Genomic DNA, 18,386 nt, shown 5'->3' on the forward strand with positions numbered 1-18,386 from the left:
ACACAATGGCGTGTGGCGTCACGTGCGTGACATTGTTCGTCTCCTCCGCGGCGTGCCCCGGCCGCGCCAACGCGGCGCTCGCGCGCGCGCGCCCAGCTGCTGGGCGCCGCCGGGCCCGCGTCACCAGCCCGCTCGGAGAGACATTCCAGCGCCGCCCGGCTCCCGCGCCGTCAGCGGCTGTTTGGAAGCGCGCTGGAGGTGATATCATGGCCCGGATGCCTCCAATACTCGGCATATCGATGGCTATCGGGCCCTGTTGTGGACCTGAGGTCAGCCGCCGGCGGTGGCGTATCGCAGATCGGCGGCGATGCCGGCCGGCAGATGAGTCGACCTGTCAGCACCGGACCGTATCTCGGGCGCGGCGCGCGCGCGCGCGAGCCAGCCGCGCGCCGCGACAACACGGCCGTCGGGTGGACATGTTTGGCCGGCCTCGGACGCTGAACTCATTTGCTACGGGAGGGTACAGGTCCGTCTTCGGACTTAATGTGTGGTTGGCCGATCCAGGCTGCTGGGAGGAGACGCGTCAACTGCAGTGGTTATGCGGTGGCTCTGCAGTGGCTTTGGTGCGCTCCGTGGACGCGGTCCAGTACTGAAGCTGTAGGGCATTCCCGCCGAGCAGCCCAGCCGGAGGTCAGTTCGCACTCTCGGTGAACCGCGCCGAAGGAGCGGCCCCTAGTCCAGCGAGCGGCCGCCGCCGGCGTTCAGTTCGCCCTCTCAGCAAGCCACGTGGCAGGAGCGACCCCTGGTCCAGCGAGCGGCCGCCGCCGGCTGCCAGTTCGCCCTCTCAGCGAGCCGCGCTGCAGGAGCGGCCGCTGGTCCAGCGAGCGGCCGCCGCCGGCTGTCAGTTCGCCCTCTCAGCGAGCCACGCCGCAGGAGCGGCCCCTGGTCCAGCTAGCGGCCGCCGCCGGGTATCAGCTGGCGATCGACCCACTTCAGCAGCGGCAGCCTGTTCAGTTCATCGGCCGGCCGTCACCGGGAGCGTTCACAACAGACGCGGCCGATACAGGGCCGTCGCGTCAGGCGCATCGGCGGCCGCGGCCGGCCGGCTCCAGTCGGTCCATCTGATCGGCGGCCGGCATTCCGGACCTGCCTCGACCGCGCTGCCGACCCCTTCCCACTGCCCCCGCTCTGCTCCGGCCTGCACTGCCCCGGCCGTCGCAGCCGAGCTCAGCTCACCGGCGGCGCATGGCCTGCTGATTGTGATAGCCGACTTGTGTGTTTTTGTCTGTAAGTTGGATTTTTAGAGATGTTTTCAGTCTTTTGTGAGTCTGAACACACCATATTTTGCACACTCTTTCTTTCGCGTCTCTTGTTGCTCTTTTCGCCCCGTCATCCCTTCTGCGTGTGCCTGTTAAAAACAACTGAAAATAGGTTGCTACGATCCCGGAAAGCATAACCCGGATCTGGTTGCGTGGCGGTGGTTTGACTCCACCGTAACCAGCCGGAGTTCCGTGAGAATATCGGCGATAAAATCTGAGCCTGCGCTCATTGCCGATTGGAAAGGTGCGAGGCCAGCTGGGCGGAACCCACGTCGTTACCCGCGCCGCTCGCCTGTGCCGTCAGCCGTCGCCAGGAAGCCGTTCCTGTGTTCATCGTTGGCAGTGACCGGCGGCCGCTGCCGCCGCTAACAAGATCGTGCTTGGCTAGGTCGGGGCGCGACCCGCCAGCGGGCTGCTAACGGGCGCCGCCATCTTTCGTTTCCGTCGACAGGCGTTGCCGGCCGCGCCGCGGCGGGAGAAAGGTGTCAATAATGAGCTGGCGGGATGTTTATGTACCCTCGTAATTAGCCGGAGGCGAAGGTTTACGCCCCTGGGCGAGCGCGTCGCAATATTTTATATCAATTATTTCCGCTAGTCGCCGCTTTTTGCTCGGCGTCTGCCTCCAGCAATAATAACCACCTACCGGTTGGGAAAAACGGCTATTCATTTGACGCACACGGCGCCGTGGGGGACGCCGCACGGCAAACAAACACGCCCGACGGACAAATTCGTCAGGCGTGATCGAGCCGTGGGCCAGGCGATCATGGCGGTTAGCGCGGAAAATGAGCCGTGCTATCGCTCCCAATTGAACAGGGCTTTACTGAATGGATTGCGGACGCGGCCCCGCGGGCGACCGCAGCGTCAGGCGCTCAGTCGACGTCGCCGCCCACGGACGTCCTGATGTCAGCCGGCAGACCTTGACCTTGTGTCACTTGGTGTCAGCTGCCAGACCTCCATCCCTCCGTCGTGCTGTCGGGCCCGGTGCGATGCCGGTCTCGGGAGACGCCCGCTGCAGTGGCACTCCCCGCCGAGGCGGTGTAGCTCGCAGATCACGCCAGCGATTGGCAAGTTTATGCTTATTGGCACTGCGCCGCGGCCGCGTCGCCGCCGGCCGAGGCCCGGCAGCTCCTGCAGAGGCCTGCTGGGGCGCGCGACACTCCCGGCCCGCACGGCGCGCGTGACCTACGTGCCGGCCAGAGGTTGTTTTACAAGGGGAATGCACGAGGCTACGAAGTGCGGGTGCTCTGTGTCTGTGCCCATGGCAGCTGCGGCCGGCGCTGTCAGCGGGAGGGGCGCATGCGGTCGTGGTCATCTGCACAGCATGACTGTGAACGGCGCGTACCAGTCTGCTCCACGCCAAGAGACTGTCGCCCAGCATGGTGCGAGGTTATTTAAAGCATCTGTGCTCACAGGGAGGGTCACATTCAGCGTAACCTTGTGACCAGGGCGACGCTGAACGGCCGACAGGAATGTCCGACAGCAGCGGGACTCCATACCGGTCCGGCGTCCAGAATAAAACGGCAATTAAAGAGCGGAAAAGCCTGAACGGACGGCCAACACCGGATAAAAACATTATCATAAATCGGCGTTCGGAGGCGCCCGGCCGGGCCACCCAGCGTCGCGCAGCGGTACGCCGCGGCGGCGCCACCTCCGGCGCAGCAGCGGACGTTTTTTGGCCGGCCGGACGCGGCTGGGGTATGGTTGGCATGTGCCGGCGCTGTTCCGGCCCCGCCCCCGCCCCCGCCCCCGCTGGACCGCCTTCTTCCGGTCATTGTCGGCGCGGTTAGACGGGCTTTTAGCCGCACGTCGGCTGGCTGGGGCCGGCTCTCGTCCGGCAGCTCGCAGCCCCAGCTCCAGCCCCAACTCCAGTCCCAGCTCCTGGTCTACAGCTCCGAGCTCCAGCTCTAGAGTCGGTTCCGATCTGCAGCTGCCAGCTCCAGCTCCAGAGCCGACTTCGATCTGCAGCTACCAGCTCCAGCTCCAGCCCTAGCTCCCAGCCCAGCTCCAGTCCCAGCTTCCGGCCTACAGATCCGAGCTGCCGGTGGCGTTACCTCTGAGTCGGGCTGCATCGCAGCTCGCAGCGCCCCAGCTCGCAGCGCTGGGGCTCGCAGCACCCCAGCTCGCAGTGCCCCAGCTCGTATCGCCCCAGCTCGCAGCACCCCAGCTCGCAGAGCCTCAGCTCGCAGCGCCCCAGCTCGCATCGCCCCAGCTCGCAGCGCCCCAGCTCGCAGCGCCCCAGCTCACTTTGCTGAGTCCGAGCCTCTGGAAATGAGCTCGAACGAGGATCCACGGAGCAATGCGCCCTTTTACCGCGGCGAGTATTGCTGTGCTGACGACAGTGACGTTGTGGAAAACAAGTGCATAGTTTCAATTAAATGATTGCAAAAGGTATGAAGAATTGCATCTTCCTGATTATTTGATTTGGGATGCAATCAAAGCATCCCAAAGATGTCAATCCTGTTTTGTGCACAGCTACTCTTCCGTAGCAGTCCTTCATCGGCACCGATGCAAGTTAGGCGCCATGTCAGAAATTCTGTACAACTTTTCAGGCTATTTTTCTAGTATTATGACGAGTAAAATGTCTTTTCTGGTTCCTATTCACTTCTTGAGTATGAAGGATTCGAACTGAAGCTCTGCTGTTTAAACAGCTACACATTTGAGTTCACAGCAGAAGCTTCACTGCCTGGCTGTCCACGGAGGTTGTTATTTCTGTCGGTCCGTCCACTTCAAAGCCGGACATTAAGCTCCAGATCGCCGCTGGGTTGTTTGCGCCGGTAGCACCACCTCTGTTTTTATCTGCTATAAAACAGCGGCCGGTTAGGCAGTGTCTGGCCCTCGCCACCTAGCACTTGACGCCCCTCCGCCCCGGTCGGCGCGCCGTCGTCCCGGCGCCAACAGCTGGCTCCTTTATTTCAAATGACAAACGAGGCAGATATTTTTGTGTCAGAAGACAATGGCGACCCCAGTGTGCCGCCGGCCCCTTCTTTGAATATCAAACCGGGCCCGTGTACTTGGCCGTAATCTGGCCCGCCGATGGGACAATATTTCACATGGCGGCCGCGCAGCGCCGATCGCCGGGGATTAGACGGCGCCGTTTTTGCGGCGGTCTCACGCGGGCGCCGCCTGAGTTATGTCAACAGCAGCTGGACAGGGCGCGCCGCGTTGCCGTCCGCTGCAGGCGGGGGTTCGCCGCCGCCGAGACTCGGTCAGTCAGCCTTGCGCGGAATCCGCCGCGGCGCCGGTATCGCGGCCGAATCGAGCGCGCCATGCCAACAATGTCAACAAAAAGCGATCGACCGGGCTGACCGGCGGCCGGGCGCGGGCCCGACCGCCCACGCCCTTTCAGCGGCCGTTTTTCAGGCGCCGGCGCGGCGCGGCGGCGCGCGACACAAAGGGCCCGGTCGCGCGGCGCGCCGTATCGCCGCGGCATCTTGTTCTCCGCGGCCGGGCGGGCATTGAGCGTCACCAAAACACGCGTAGCGTTTGGTGGCTCATTCGTCTGGGTGAATCGGACATTCAGGGAGATGGTTTGTGGGGTCAAGGGGTGACAGCTCTGGTAATAGAAAGCTAAAGTTTTGTTGTTTTATTGCCGCTCGTGCTGTGTCGAACAGGCGCCACGTATTTGGGGCAAAATGGAAGCATGATCGCTGAAGGCATTCGTCTGGGATTCAGGCACATTCTGATTTCAGGAACTCCGATAAACCGTCTACCGATAATGGCGAAGCAGGTGCTGGACCTCTACGAGCTGTACAACCTGGTGGTAGCCCGTGGTGGGCTGGTGGAGGTCATCAACAAGAAGCTGTGGCAGGAGATTATTAAGGGCTTGAAGCTGCCCTCCTCCATCACGTCTGCAGCCTTCACCCTGCGTACACAGTGAGTATCGGTAGAAGCATTAAATCACCGAAATCTTATTGGTGGGCGGCAATATTCATCTTTTTTACATAGCAAGTGGCGTTTCTGAAAGGTAATTACAAACTTAGAGCTCGTGAATATATTTATTTGGGAGGCATTTCATGTTAATGTGCAAAACAAAGCTAGCAAGCGCAAAAGGGCCACATAGCTCCCTTTAAGAGAGGGCTCCGATTAGATCAGATATGGATCCGATTAGATTAGATAAGGCTCCTTGTAGACAAAACTTCCAGGTCCCATTGGATAGGAAACTGTCTTTGTCCCCTGGCTTTTGCCTGGGGGCCTCGCTAATGACCCCATGCGTCGATGAATTACCTGGCAGCAGCAAGCAAATGTGAAAATGACGGATTTCAGCAAACTCTACGATCCCAATTAAAGCGGATGTGACGATATTTGTGGGAAGACGTCGGCGTTTTGCCATGGCTGCAAACGAAAGACTTGCCATGATGGTGAAAACAGATTTTCCAAGAACAATATTAAACAGCCGCGGCCGTGACCTGACCACAGCGAGGAGTACTCGGAAAGAAAGCGACCCGCAATCCCGCCTCACGGCTCGTTACGTACCGTCCGAAATGGACTCAATTGGCACTCTCTCACATTCCCAATGGCACGTTCGTCACGCCACGCCGCCGACGGTGTGCGATCAGCTCATCAGTGATCGGCCAATCCCGATCCCGTCCCCGCGCCGCTGGCTAATGCATCGCGATGTATGGGCCGCCATCTCGGCGCTTATTACGCCGGGCCGTAATTGAATTGAACTATCGATTGCAGGTAACGAGAGGGGATGATTTAGCGGCGTTATGCCGCCCTGGTCAAGTTGAAAGGTTAATTGGCCCCACACGCTTCGCTCTCAATGGAGAGCAGATCGACATGAGGCTGGCGGCAGCGGCCGGTTGCCGTGGTCGGCCCTGGTAACGGCCGTGTGCTGCCCAGACACCGGCGCGGGTGTCCGTACGACGACGGCGGCGGCGGCGGCGGCGGCGGCCGCGGCGGGTTACCATGGTCGGCCCCGGTTACGGGTGAGGCGCGATGCTGACCCCCGGCCGTGTATCGCCTGTCGCCCGGACACCGGCGCCGGACCGCCGCCGCCGCCGCCGCCGCCGCCGCCGTCGCGCTCCGGCAGGACCTGCTCCTCCGGGCGGGGCTGGCGCGCGCTGCGGGCCCGCCGGCCTGCCCGGCGTGGCGTCCAGCTACGGTCACGCCCACGCTTTGTTCGTGAGGGGCCGCCTTCCGGGAGGCGGGATGGCCATAAAGGCACCGCGATCCCCCGGGGAATATCACTGAAGTCGGTAATTACAGCGGCATTAGCATCTTAATATCAGGTAATGCCAGACTGAGAAATGTCTTGGTCGAAATGGCCTCGGCCGGGGAAAGAGCCGTACACCATTAACACAATCTCGAACAGAACCGAGCCTGGCGTGGTTGGTTAGGGCCAATATAATCGTCCTTGGGGCTCAGAGCTGAGGCAGTTTCTAACCGTGATCCATGCTATCGGCACGGGCAACATTGCGATTGCGGTGATTTCAAAAGCTTTCTGTTTAGACAGAACATAACCTTCCACTCGGGCAACCCTTTCGAACGTTTACGTAACCATAAATGTGGGCGAGATGACGGTACGTAACATTGCAAAACCAGTCTTCAATCACCTCATATGTCTGGTTTAAAACCTTGTTCTGTTGTGCCGGTGTGCTTCAGATGCTAAGTGTGAAATATTTTAAGTCAGACTCACCATGCGCGTTTATATAAAGGGAGAACAAAAGTCGCTTTCCAAAGCATGCTAATATTTGGCGGTAAGGTACGCCGTAACGACAGTACGCAAATCTGTACCACAAGATGTGTTTTGCCCCAGCGATATACATACATACATACATACATACATACATACATACATACATACATACATACATACATACATACATACATACATACATACATACATACATACATGCATACAAACATACATACATACATACATACATACATACATACAGATATATATATATATATATATATATATATATATATATATATATATATAAACATCACGGAACCCGCTTCTTCGCCAGTGCAAGAGGTGCAATTTTCTCTGTTAAGACGGGTCATTATTCTACCGAGGCCTGCCCCACCCATTTCCAGGAGCTGAGGCTTTGTATGACCCACCCACACATACGCGCAGCCAGTCCCTCTGCGACTCCGCCGCAAGAGGGAAGAAACCTGTGCGGCGGCGGTAGTAGCGGCTTGTTCTCAGCGGCCGTCTAATCGCGCATCGTAAAATCGCGTCGTACGCAATCGCGGCCAATTATGGCGGTCGCCGGACGTTCAGTCGTCGCGGCGGCAGTCTCTCGGCGGTCGGTGCGATTTCCCGGGCCGCAATGGCGCCGCTGTGCCGGCCCGACGCGGCCGCGGCGCCCAATTCCCGGATTCATATCAATAAAACGGGCCGGCTAACGCGGCCCAGTCACGGCAAGTGGTAGTAACCGGTGATACGCGCCGGCGGGCGGCGGCCGACGCCGTGCCCCGGCCACACGTGATCGCCCGACGCCCCGGGGCGCGCCCGCGGCCGCCCGACGGCCACATGAGGCGGCCGTTCGCCGAGCGCGGCCCGATCGAGGACGGTGTGACCCCGCCGCCGGCCGCGCGGCAGATCGCGCTCTGATATCGGCCGCCGCGCCACGTTCGCCGCGCGCGCACGCGCCGCGCCGCTGCACGCCGCGTCCCCGGCACTCAGCCCGCGATTTACGGCCACCGCTGATGCCGCAATGCGGGCCTTTGTTCTGCATCACGTGCAGGCGCGTGCAATACTGGGTTTCGCGCCCGGAGCTGGCGGCAGCTGGCTCGCGGCGGTGGCGGCCGTCACGGCGCTGGAACGTCGGGCGTTTTCGAATGGAGCTGCTTTCTGAGCGCACTGGTGACCTGACCGGCATCGCTAGGGACTAAGCTGTTCTGTTGGCCTGAGGTTTTGTCGGTTACGCCGGGATCAGCTGGTTTCCGAAGGCGTGGGTCAGCCAGCCCGATCATTTGGCTGCAAGTGCGCCTGGTCTGATTTGCGAGCTTGCTCATGGTTTGCTCACCAGTCCCATCTGTAGGTCATGCATCGTTGCAGGCGTTTTGCAAGGAGCCCCGCCCCAGAGGGACGTGATGTCGGCTTCTTGCGAGCTCGCCGCCCGCGAGAGAAGAACCCAGAGCGCCCCCCTGGCTCGCGATTCCCGGTCCCGTGAGGAGACCTCTCCATACCGCGCGTGGTGGACGCTCGCACCCGTGCCCGGGGCGGGAGGCGTGAACCAATCGCGTGTTAGTCAGCGATCGCGTCACGGGCGGGGATCGCCCGCGGCGACGCCTCAGGCGTAATGATGACTCGCCGCGACCGCCATGAACGTGTGCCGCATCAAACAGCACAATACTGAAGTGTCAAGACGCGATGACGTGTAAATGGATTCCGCGCGCGTCATGAAAGACACTCAAACTTTGTGCAAGATGGAATGAGCAAAAATGTGTCATCTTTTATGAACACCTCCGGCCATTTTTGCATTTGTTGGTAATTTTTCAACAGATGACACTTTGGCGGCTGTACTTGACCTTTCTGTCTGCGAACCTACATACATCTTAAACTAGGGCTTCCTTACCACACTTTCAGACGGCTCTCACTCCCTGAAAGCAGAAAAGCGACAACCCGCTGGCGTCTCCGCCGACCTCTGACCGCCGGCGCCTGTTCCACAGGTACATGAAGTACCTGTACCCGCAGGAGTGTCAGAAGGAAGGTCTCAGCAGTCCGTCTGAGCTGCAGGCAGCCGTGGACGGGAACCGGCGCGAGGGCCGCCGCAGCACCTACAACAGCAACTCGTACGCCGACTTCGTGCAGAGGTCGCCACTGCTATCGGGGTCAGTAGTGCGTTGACGGCCGGTGGCGCAGGCCCGTCTCCAGGCAGTGTCGGAGACGGGGGCTGTGAAACGGCTTTTGTGCAACGGGCATTGTGATGATCAGGGCATGGTGCGTTGATGCAAGGGGCATGGCACGTTTATTTTGATTGCGTGCCTCCATAAATGATTCCTGGAGCCGCCCCTGTCAGACGAGTGGGCGCGCTGTAAGCTAGTGGGCGTGTAGCGGGCCCCCGGGCAAACCGCTCTGGTACTGCACGCACCTACGATTTCCATGAGCGTGCGAAGAGGCCGTTGCCGACTAATTACTGACATGTGGTTTGTTTTGAGTGAGCTAATTAGTCATGAAGATAATTGTCCATTGCACACTTGACGTTCGCAGAAGTGACAGCGGTGGAGTAGAGTTCAGCTTGGCATTGCTCCGCAGTCCACAGTTGCTGTGTGCGGGCTCTGACGTTGTTGTGCTTATCAAACATTCTTTCATTCCTGAGAAAGATCGATGACATTTGCCTGTTGCTCTGACGGCAGGTCTGCAGCGTTCCCCAGCTCTTCTTTACCTTACTGTTGAATCATACGGATGTGTTACAAGCTGCTCCGCTCTTCCAGCTCGATGGCGCAGTCGTTCGGCTTGTCCAACGGCATGCCGACCACGCTGCATCAGCAGGGCCTGTCTCCTCTGTCGCTGGTCACCAGTCGGCCCGGCACCAACGGCGCCGGAGGCCACCCGCTGCCGCCTAGTGAGTACAGCACCACTGCATCAGCCAGGCCGCTGGCTCCTCCGCGGCTGCCCAGCGAGGAGAGCACAGCACTGCTCCGCACAGAAAGACCTCACCCGGCCTGTGGGATGGCCCGGGCAGTGACGTCACGCTATCGCGTGGGGGAGCCGCTGTGCGTCCCGGCGTCGGGGAAGTCGGTCATAAACGCCACCCTATCACCTGAACTTTAGACAGCTGGCGGGTGATGATTGCGAAGGTCAGCCGGCCTTTATTTCCAAGAGTCTGGAAGGGACTGGGAGTGGGCACCGCCCCGGGCCCGTGCTGTCGGAGCGGTGCCGCGGGCGCCGCCGCTCCGGGTCTGCACACATCCCTCGCTCAATCAGCGATCGGTCGGCGGCGGCCACCCGCCCAAATTGGCGGATACTCGCGTACGCCACATGTTCGCTGTTTGTCAATCGCTGGTCGGCCTTGAATATTCAGCGCCGCGCAGGCGAATGGTAATCACCGGCGGCGGCCGTTGTGGGTGCCAAGATGAGGTTGAATTACTCCGAGCCCCGGGCGAAGCACGTAAAGAGGCCGAGGACAAAACAGAGGGATCTCGTTTATTTTGCCGGCCCGGCCGCCGATCGGCTCCTATACCAGACGCCGGTCCGTTGGGCATAATACCCTGAGCTGATCTGCATAATTGCGCGGATCCGGCACATTTGGCGCTGTCCGGGCGAGGTCACGTGACCTTCCACCCGAGGCTGGCTCCGTCCGTCGACATGTCACGGGGCATGTGAGTCACGGGTCCTGCGAGGCGCAAGTCTCTGGAGGGTTAGTGAACTTCCCTGCGCTGCGCGCACACGGAGAGTTGACACGGAGCGGTCACTGAAAAGGTTTACATGTTACCACTCACTGTAGCTCCAGTAAATTGACCGGTGAATCTAGGCAGCAGAGCGAGATGGTTCGTCATCAAGCTGTTTTTCGCGTGACGTTTCTGTTTTAATCCTCTTAATGCCTCAATCTCGCTCCAATCTTCCGAAGCACTTTCGCATTTCGCCTATCGCCTCCATCCCGGGGGCCGTCCGTAGCGCTATCATGTCAACATCATCATCGAGTATTCATTATTGGTGCCGGCGGCGCGGTCTCGGCGGAGCCTGGTAAATGAGCGGCATTATGTCGGGCCCGCGGCGCGGTAATCGGCCATTATCGAATCAATCGGCCGATCCGACATCTGGCCACAACCTCGGGCACAAACAGAATAATTAAACGACTATTTTAAAGACATCGGCGCTGCGCGCGGGCGTTGTGGCGGCCTCACGGCCGGTGCCCTGTGAGAAGGTGCTGGCCACTTGATGGCATGACAGGGAGACTATTCGTTGATTACGGGGGGCGGGGGGGGGGGGGGGGTGAGGGATCGATGGAAGAGATACTTAGGGAAGTCCTCAGGTCATGGTTTGAGTTCTGCACTTGCACGTCACTTCCATCTCAGAAGGGTATACTGCACGCGGTTTTTTCGCTTACATCAAGCGGCAGCTACAGCCAACTCCTCGCATGACTGAACAGTGCCTCAGCCAGACTCGACAGTCCAGGGACGGGCGTTCGGCGCCCGAGCTCGGCCTGTGCACCATGTGGGCCGCCCGGCCGCCACGGCCGACCGTGGCGACGTCAGAGGTGGCGGGCACCACTCCACGGCTTGGTGCAGGTCACTGCGGCCGACGGCAGCGAGCCGCCGCCGCCGCCCTCCCTCGCCCTGGCCCTGCCGCCCAGCCGGGCCAGGACGCGCCCGGCCCCGCCCGGCCCCGCTGCCCGCCCGTCCGCCCGCCTCTCGCCGCCCGCCCCCGCCTCCGCCGCCTCCGCCGCCCGGCCGGGACGCGCCGGCCGGCAGCAGTAATGACCGACTGCCCGCACCGCCGGTTAACGATGATAAAGTAATGAAATTTGTATTTGCATACGATTGATGACGCCGTTCGGGCGTGGACGTGGAGAGGGGGGAGAGTGATGATCAATCGGTCGAGCGGCGCCGGCGCCGCTACACCGCCCGCCGGCGCCCGATCAAGGCCGCCGGCGCCGGCGCTGCACGCGGCCACATCGAGTCGCAACTCGGACAGCGGGCTCACCTCACCGAAAACATCACTCGTCGCAGAACTGTCGCAGGACGGCAGTGGTTGGTTCTTGGTTGCGTGGGTGTTGCAGCATCGGGTGGACAGTGGCCGTTCTCAATTTTCGTACAAGCTTGCCGAGAGCTTTGGCGATGCGCGGGAAAAATTGAGTTATCGGGGTTTCGCTCCTCTCCTGCGTTTCGGGGGCCCTCCCATCGCTCTGGTTGATCACGCCGTTTCCAGCTTGCTCTGAGGGTGAGCCACACGTGTCGTCCACAGGCTCTCCGTTTCTGCCGGGCATGGGCGGCCCCGTGCTGCCGTCCGCCAACGACACGCTGATGACGCTGTGGAACCTGTACAGCAACAGACAGCCGATCCCCTCGCCGCCACACCGCAAGCCCGAGTGCATGGGCCTGGCTCCGCAGAGCGAGGCCCTCAACCTCGGCGTCCGACGCGAAATCATGGCGAGGTGAGCAGCGCTCAGAAAAACCACCTCGACCTGTCATCGTCTTTGCCTGAGAAACAGTGTTCTGCTTGTGAGACCGCGCGGTCTGCGGGGCATATGTTGCAACTTTGCGAGCAGCGGGCGCTCAGGGCTTGCCGAAGTTCAGCTGAGCGTCTTTTGTCAGGTGCCGGTGTCCAGATAAACATCTTTTGTTAGTTGCCGGTGTGTTCTGGCATCGCGTGCGCACAATTGCTTACTTAACACACGTATGCAACTCATAGCAACACAGGGCCAATGACCGTAATGAATTGCTGAACTGCTGCAACGCCATGTACATTGGTGATTTACGCCAGGAGGAGCCAAAACAGTATAAGGGCATTTCCCCCCTGGGGCCTCACTTTGTCGTTAAAGCAACTGTTTGCTTCTATCCGGAGCAAGTTTTAGGTTCAGAATTCCATTTTGATGCTATGAGAACCCGTTTATTATGTTTTAGTTGCCTTACGGGAGTCCTAAACCGCCAAAAAGTACTGGGGTTTTCGACCTGAAGGGTGAGGGGGCACCTGCCAGAAGGCGAGGGGGCGGGGGCATTACCGCAAAAGCCCCCCTTGGCTACGACACTGTGTTCGTAGCCGTTTAACACGCGAACGGGTAATCAAAGGTGGGTTAGACAACCCGCTCAATATGCATGCAGTCGAATTGTGCAGAACAGCTGTCACCAATCCGTTCGGCTTTCAGGCAGGAAAGGGAGCGCGAGCAACAGGAGCGAGAGAGAGACCGCGAGCTGGAGCTGCACCGCGAGCGCGAAAGGGAGATCGAGAGAGAACGCGAGCGCGAGAGGGAGCAGGAGATGACGCGAGAGGTGCCTGACGACCTGTCGCCGCCACCCAACAAAAGGGCTCGGTCGGATGACGAAGAGCACAAGATGAACGCGCTGCCTCACACAAAAATGAGCATATCGTCCAAGGGTGAGTCCCAAAGCAGCAGGAGTTCGATCATTGCAATGATCAGCGAATACACTTCACCACCTGCCGGCAGTCACTCGGGCCATAATGCATGTGTCGCAGCTTTAAAGCAGACCTTGTACACCCACCGCTCAGATATGTGTGCCGCGTGATGATGAGCGCCAGAACTAGCCGCTGTTTTCCACGCATCTTAACCTTGACCACGAAAATCCTAGAGCTGTTAGAAGATGAATTGGGGCGTTAATCCACCCTGAATTATACTGCACTGTATTGGGATGTTCAGTGCACCCAATTGGATAGTGTCGTTACTTGTAAAGTACCTGTTCGGATATTTATCCCCACCTGTGGCGAGGCTCCGCCAGCTCACAAGTCACGGGCAGATATTTCTTCGCTTTACCTTTTTTAGATATTCTATTTTCTCAGGACAGAATAGTAAAGTTAAGAACTTAAGCGCCGGATAGCTCATGTAAATCTCAAAAAGTTTTCTCGGTCTCCTCCTAATTTGTGCTCGGTTTCATGGTTATCACGCGCCCGGGTGGCCGGCTAGATACCCTTCGCTCTGGTAGGGGGTCAATTTGACCCCCCTAAGATCTTGGGAACTAAGAGAGCTAGAGACGCCAAATTTACTGTTTTTTTACTGTAAATTTACTGTTTGTAAACTCACTCAGGTCAAAGCTTCAGGTTCCTATGTCATGACCCTGTGGTCAAAAAAGGTCAAACAAGGTCAAGTTCCAACTTGGTCTCCAAAATACCCTCAGAACCTAGATAACCGTTTCTAAGAAAAATATAACATGCTCATTTAAGGTCAGTGACCTTGTTTGACCCTCCGAAGGTCAAGGTGACCAAAAGCATGCAAGATTGCTCGAGTTTTGCATCTGCCTAAGCGACAGAGATTACGCTAGGCAGTATGTTCCGAAAACAAAATGTTGACCTGGGTCGTTTTAGGTTAATGACCTATTCTGACATCTAAGAAGTCCATGGACGATGCATAATGCGGTTCCTGCTATCACTAAATTCGAAGTGAGCACCAGAGACTATCCCATACAGCAAGCCCTAGAGCAACAAAATAGGTTGGTTTTGACTCTGGTGTGACCTTCATACCTGACCTTAGGTCAATGTATTTTTATCATTCAACTGTTGTGTTGCTTAAGAAAGCATCTCAGAGATGCATGGTTTCGTCTAACACTCCGTTGTTGTATCAGATTGAAGGATTCCTCAGAAATTGCCTTCGCTGAAACCATGGCCTGATTTTGACCTGCTATAGGTCAGCGACCTCACAAGGTACATCTAAATTGATGATGCCAAGCGATCCGCTATTCAATTGTCCACAGCTATGCAAAATTTGGCGTGGCTACGCCGCGCCGTTCGGAAACCAGTCTGGAAAAACCTTTGGGGGGTCAATTTCACTCCCGCCCGAGCGCGTGCTATATTATGCCATCCGCCATTTTCCTTCCGGTTGGTATGCTAGGCTCACTGGGTTCGTCTCCCGACTCTAGATGTTGACAGGCGTTGGAAGAATGTGCTCACGTATGCGGTAGGCCGGTACTGGAGCTGTGTCCATTCCGGTACTGGAGCAGCACCCAGCCCGGTACTGGAGAAGGGTCCAACCCGGCACTGGGGCAGCGTCCAGGGCATATCACGCATTCGTAGCTTAATTTACATCGCAATATGCATATCACACGATGGGGATATTCGTCAGGTGCAGGAAGCCATGTGTATCTCAGCCATCCCACGATTCCATGATTTGAAATGCGCACACACACCATCGCTTACCCCTTTGTCTTCCATTTGCCACAGGCGACGGAAGTTTGGTGCTGAGCATGGAGCTGAACGGCGTGGTTTACCAGGGAGTACTCTTCGCTCAGCCCAGCGCCGCCCGGCTATAGGCGACGCTGCTGCCACCTCGAGCTTTTCAAACAAGTATTACTTGGCTGTGTCGCCGCTAGGACGAGGTCGTGCCGGAGATCGTCGGCGACCGTCGCGACACACAGCAGTCCGATCTCATGAGGGCCGGTCGGGGCAGGGGAAGGGGTGTGCTCGTCGAGCACGCGCGGCGACTGCTGACGCCGTGCTCCGATGTCCTGTTGCTCCCGTACGCGGCGTTCCTCGATTTGAGCCTGCTGGCTGGTTAACTTGTTGACAGGAAGGCGGCTGCTGCTGTATTCTTACTGGCCGCTTGGAGTGGATGACTAGTGCAATGTTCGTGCGAGAACAAAAGCTGGCCTGTGTCTGAAGATGAACTTACCGGCTGAACCTATGATGTACTGGCCAATGTCATGTCGCTCCTGTCGTCCCCTGGTCTTCACTTGCATAACTCAGGGAGACAATATTTCCAAGAATAGAAATGGCCTGTTCCCGACAAACGTCATGCACTTTCCGGGCCCAGCCGTTGCTTTTTGCGGAGACCCAACGTGCATGCATGTGAGGGGAGAATAGGTAGAATCGTTGCAGTGTCAGAGCAAGGTCGTGCAGGGCTTCTGTGACGCATTTTGTCAACGTTCCTGGGGTCTCGTACTCACAGTACGCTGGATACTGTTTACGCGTGTTTGTGTACAAAGTTGTACCTCAGATGATGGTCGGATCGTTCCTACTGAGACGCTGGCGTCGCTCGGGACGGCGGCCAGCGGGAAATGGAATGTCCCGGTCGTGTGCGTTTTAGCATGCCCTGCCCGTCTATGTCCTAGCTGTATGACTTGGAACCTTCGTGGCGTTGTCTTGCGCATTCGGGCTACGCATGGCGTACGCTCGAAATTCAGAGATTTTATTGCCACAGCCGTACTCGGAGTCATTTGCAGGTATGCAGTCATTATGCTCATTTGCATCCAAGTTTCAAAAATCGCTGTTATCATGTGTCATGTGTCCATTGCGCACTTGACACATGCGTGTGCGTTGCTTTCCCCTCCCCCGTAGTTGCCGGTGTTGTACAGATAATTGATGACGTGGGCAATAAGTGATCCCTCTTTGACGATCTCATAACGGTCATATTTTCCAAAACCCTTCAACTCTAACGAACCACCACTTAGGGGTAACCTTGCTGGAGCAGTTATCAACTGAAGTGTATTTAAACTATTTAGAAGTGTGCTTTATGCTGGTAGTACGTTATTATCGGTGTGTGACTGTGTTGCCAAATGTTAACATTTGGCGTCCGGGCTTGGAGGCCGTCTGTACCCCTGCGCCACGTTAATCCCACCTAGCACGAGATGCGACTGTACGTTCGGTCGACGTTCGGTGGTGGCTGGCGAAGGCAGCCCTGTTGTCGCTGCCGCCTCACCAGGATATGTTGCATGCCAAAGTCATAATAAACGTGTCTCAAACGGAGTCTGTCGTCAAAATTTAGAGAAAGACACACAACAGACGCATGTGTGACACATCATTATGAGCATTCACGTCGTCTATACACTGACGCCATGACCGGCTTTTTTCCAACGATCCAACGGGAGGGTGGAGGGGGAGTGGCGATTCTGTCGACCAAAAATATCTGATATGGGCGATCCAGTGCGTCAATTGGCGCAGACATTATGTCCTTCGCATTTCACGGACTGTGTCCTTTCTTCGTGGATTATTTTGCCCCAGGTTGTGTGGTTGTCTTGATGGGACACACATACGTTTCAAGAAGAAAACCTACTTAGCCCATTGATACCCAGTACCAGCGTGCAGTCCGCCAGCCAGGATGGCTAGCCGGATAGTCCAATAGCGTGTGGGACGGGGCGGTCCACCAGTCATTGAGCTTTGGAGACTCTGCGTGTCGTTTAGCCCTTCCAGAGGCGCCCAAAATCTTGGTAAGGAGCTCACGTGGGGTTGGCTTGCCATTCGGACGCGCTACTCAGATCGTGTGAGAAAAAAGAGGTGATTACAGTGAAATCGGTGTACTAATTGGTAAAAGTCTGGTGACCTCTTTGCCCATTGTGTCAAATATCATCGGTAGTCTTTTGTGCACGTACAGACTCATTACTTACGATTACAAAAAAATCCCTCGCATTGCTGGCTGGACAATGCAAGATTCGTACAAAGTTACTACAAAAATATGTGCGGTAAGTGTGATATGTGGTCGGTAAGCGCGGTTTCCGAGACAGCTAGTATTTCGGACGGTCTGGGAAAAATAAACAGGAAACAATTATGATTCCAAAGCCAGAGCCTTGCTGATTTGCAAAATCGGGAGCAGGAACCGTTGTTGTGTATCCCTTTATCTTGAACATATAGAAATAGTGACAAAATGCAGCTTGGGTAATATATTATTAGTTAATATATTGTCTGGCTAACATGATTATTTACAGTGCCCGTTCCAAGCATCACCAACTTGACTAGCGGAGCAGCAGAAGAACGGCACTCAATTTTGTCGCACTCGTAACAAAAAGTAGGTGGAAAGCAGCACCCAGCCAAAGGCAGAGCTTAAGAAAACATAATGAGAGGGGAGGAGAGCAGAGAGCCAAGTCGAGACAGGCCCCAGAAATAGTCACGATGGATCGTCCGATACCAGCCCGATGGAATCCTAATGACGTGCCATGGACAGTTCTTTTGTCAGTGATCGACGCCCGACGACATTGAAGCCGATTGATCGACAGGGGAACACAATCGACGTCGAAGCCGGAACACAGTTGAACACATACACCGGCTCCTCCGGACACCTGGGCAAACACAGACCACCCACAGAAAACACAGGAATTTCGCGGGCGTGATTGTGGGATCAGCAGGCTGGGCTGCCCTTGATGACTATATCAATTTTCACAGAAACCCGAATCGTGCAGTGTCAGTGTAACTTAACTTAAAATTTCCTCATGGGTTTCAGAAATAGCCAAGAGCTTAGACGACCCGGCCAATGGCCTCTGAACGTGCAGCTCAGGGGATGACTGGCAAAATCTAGGTGGAAAAATGGTGGAAAATCTCTGCAGTGAGCATGATACAATAGTGTAATAAATATTTCACCATTACTCCACTGCCAATACCCCTGCTGTCTTGCTTAACTCTAAATCACAGCACGTTATTGAGGCCATGAAAACATTGATGAGTGATTTGAATGGGAAACAACTGAATGATGCTTTCCCTTTCTGCCTATCAGCGCAAAGCGAAAGCTCCTGGAAAGGGACGTCACATGAATGCCGTCAAAAAAGAAAACTGGTTGAAAAAAGGTCCCACAC

At 57.0% G+C, this 18,386-nt stretch overlaps 1 protein-coding gene across 1 annotated transcript in view; it reads left to right on the forward strand.

The window, feature by feature from the left end:
- The window catches only part of LOC119099687 (AT-rich interactive domain-containing protein 3C), a 41,566-nt gene extending 24,997 nt beyond the window's left edge, over positions 1-16,569 (forward strand). The window contains exons 6-11 of the mRNA XM_037222752.1: positions 4,949-5,132; positions 8,886-9,047; positions 9,651-9,781; positions 12,124-12,313; positions 13,025-13,254; positions 15,049-16,569. Coding sequence (XP_037078647.1) covers positions 4,949-5,132; positions 8,886-9,047; positions 9,651-9,781; positions 12,124-12,313; positions 13,025-13,254; positions 15,049-15,137 — 986 coding nt within the window. The 3' untranslated portion in view covers positions 15,138-16,569. The remainder of the gene's footprint in view (positions 1-4,948; positions 5,133-8,885; positions 9,048-9,650; positions 9,782-12,123; positions 12,314-13,024; positions 13,255-15,048) is intronic.
- Positions 16,570-18,386: the final 1,817 nt, after the last annotated feature.

This window comes from Pollicipes pollicipes, unplaced genomic scaffold (assembly GCF_011947565.3).
Source record: "Pollicipes pollicipes isolate AB1234 unplaced genomic scaffold, Ppol_2.1 Scaffold_4881;HRSCAF=5763_pilon_pilon_pilon, whole genome shotgun sequence".
NCBI classification, from domain to species: Eukaryota; Metazoa; Arthropoda; class Thecostraca; order Pollicipedomorpha; family Pollicipedidae; genus Pollicipes; species Pollicipes pollicipes.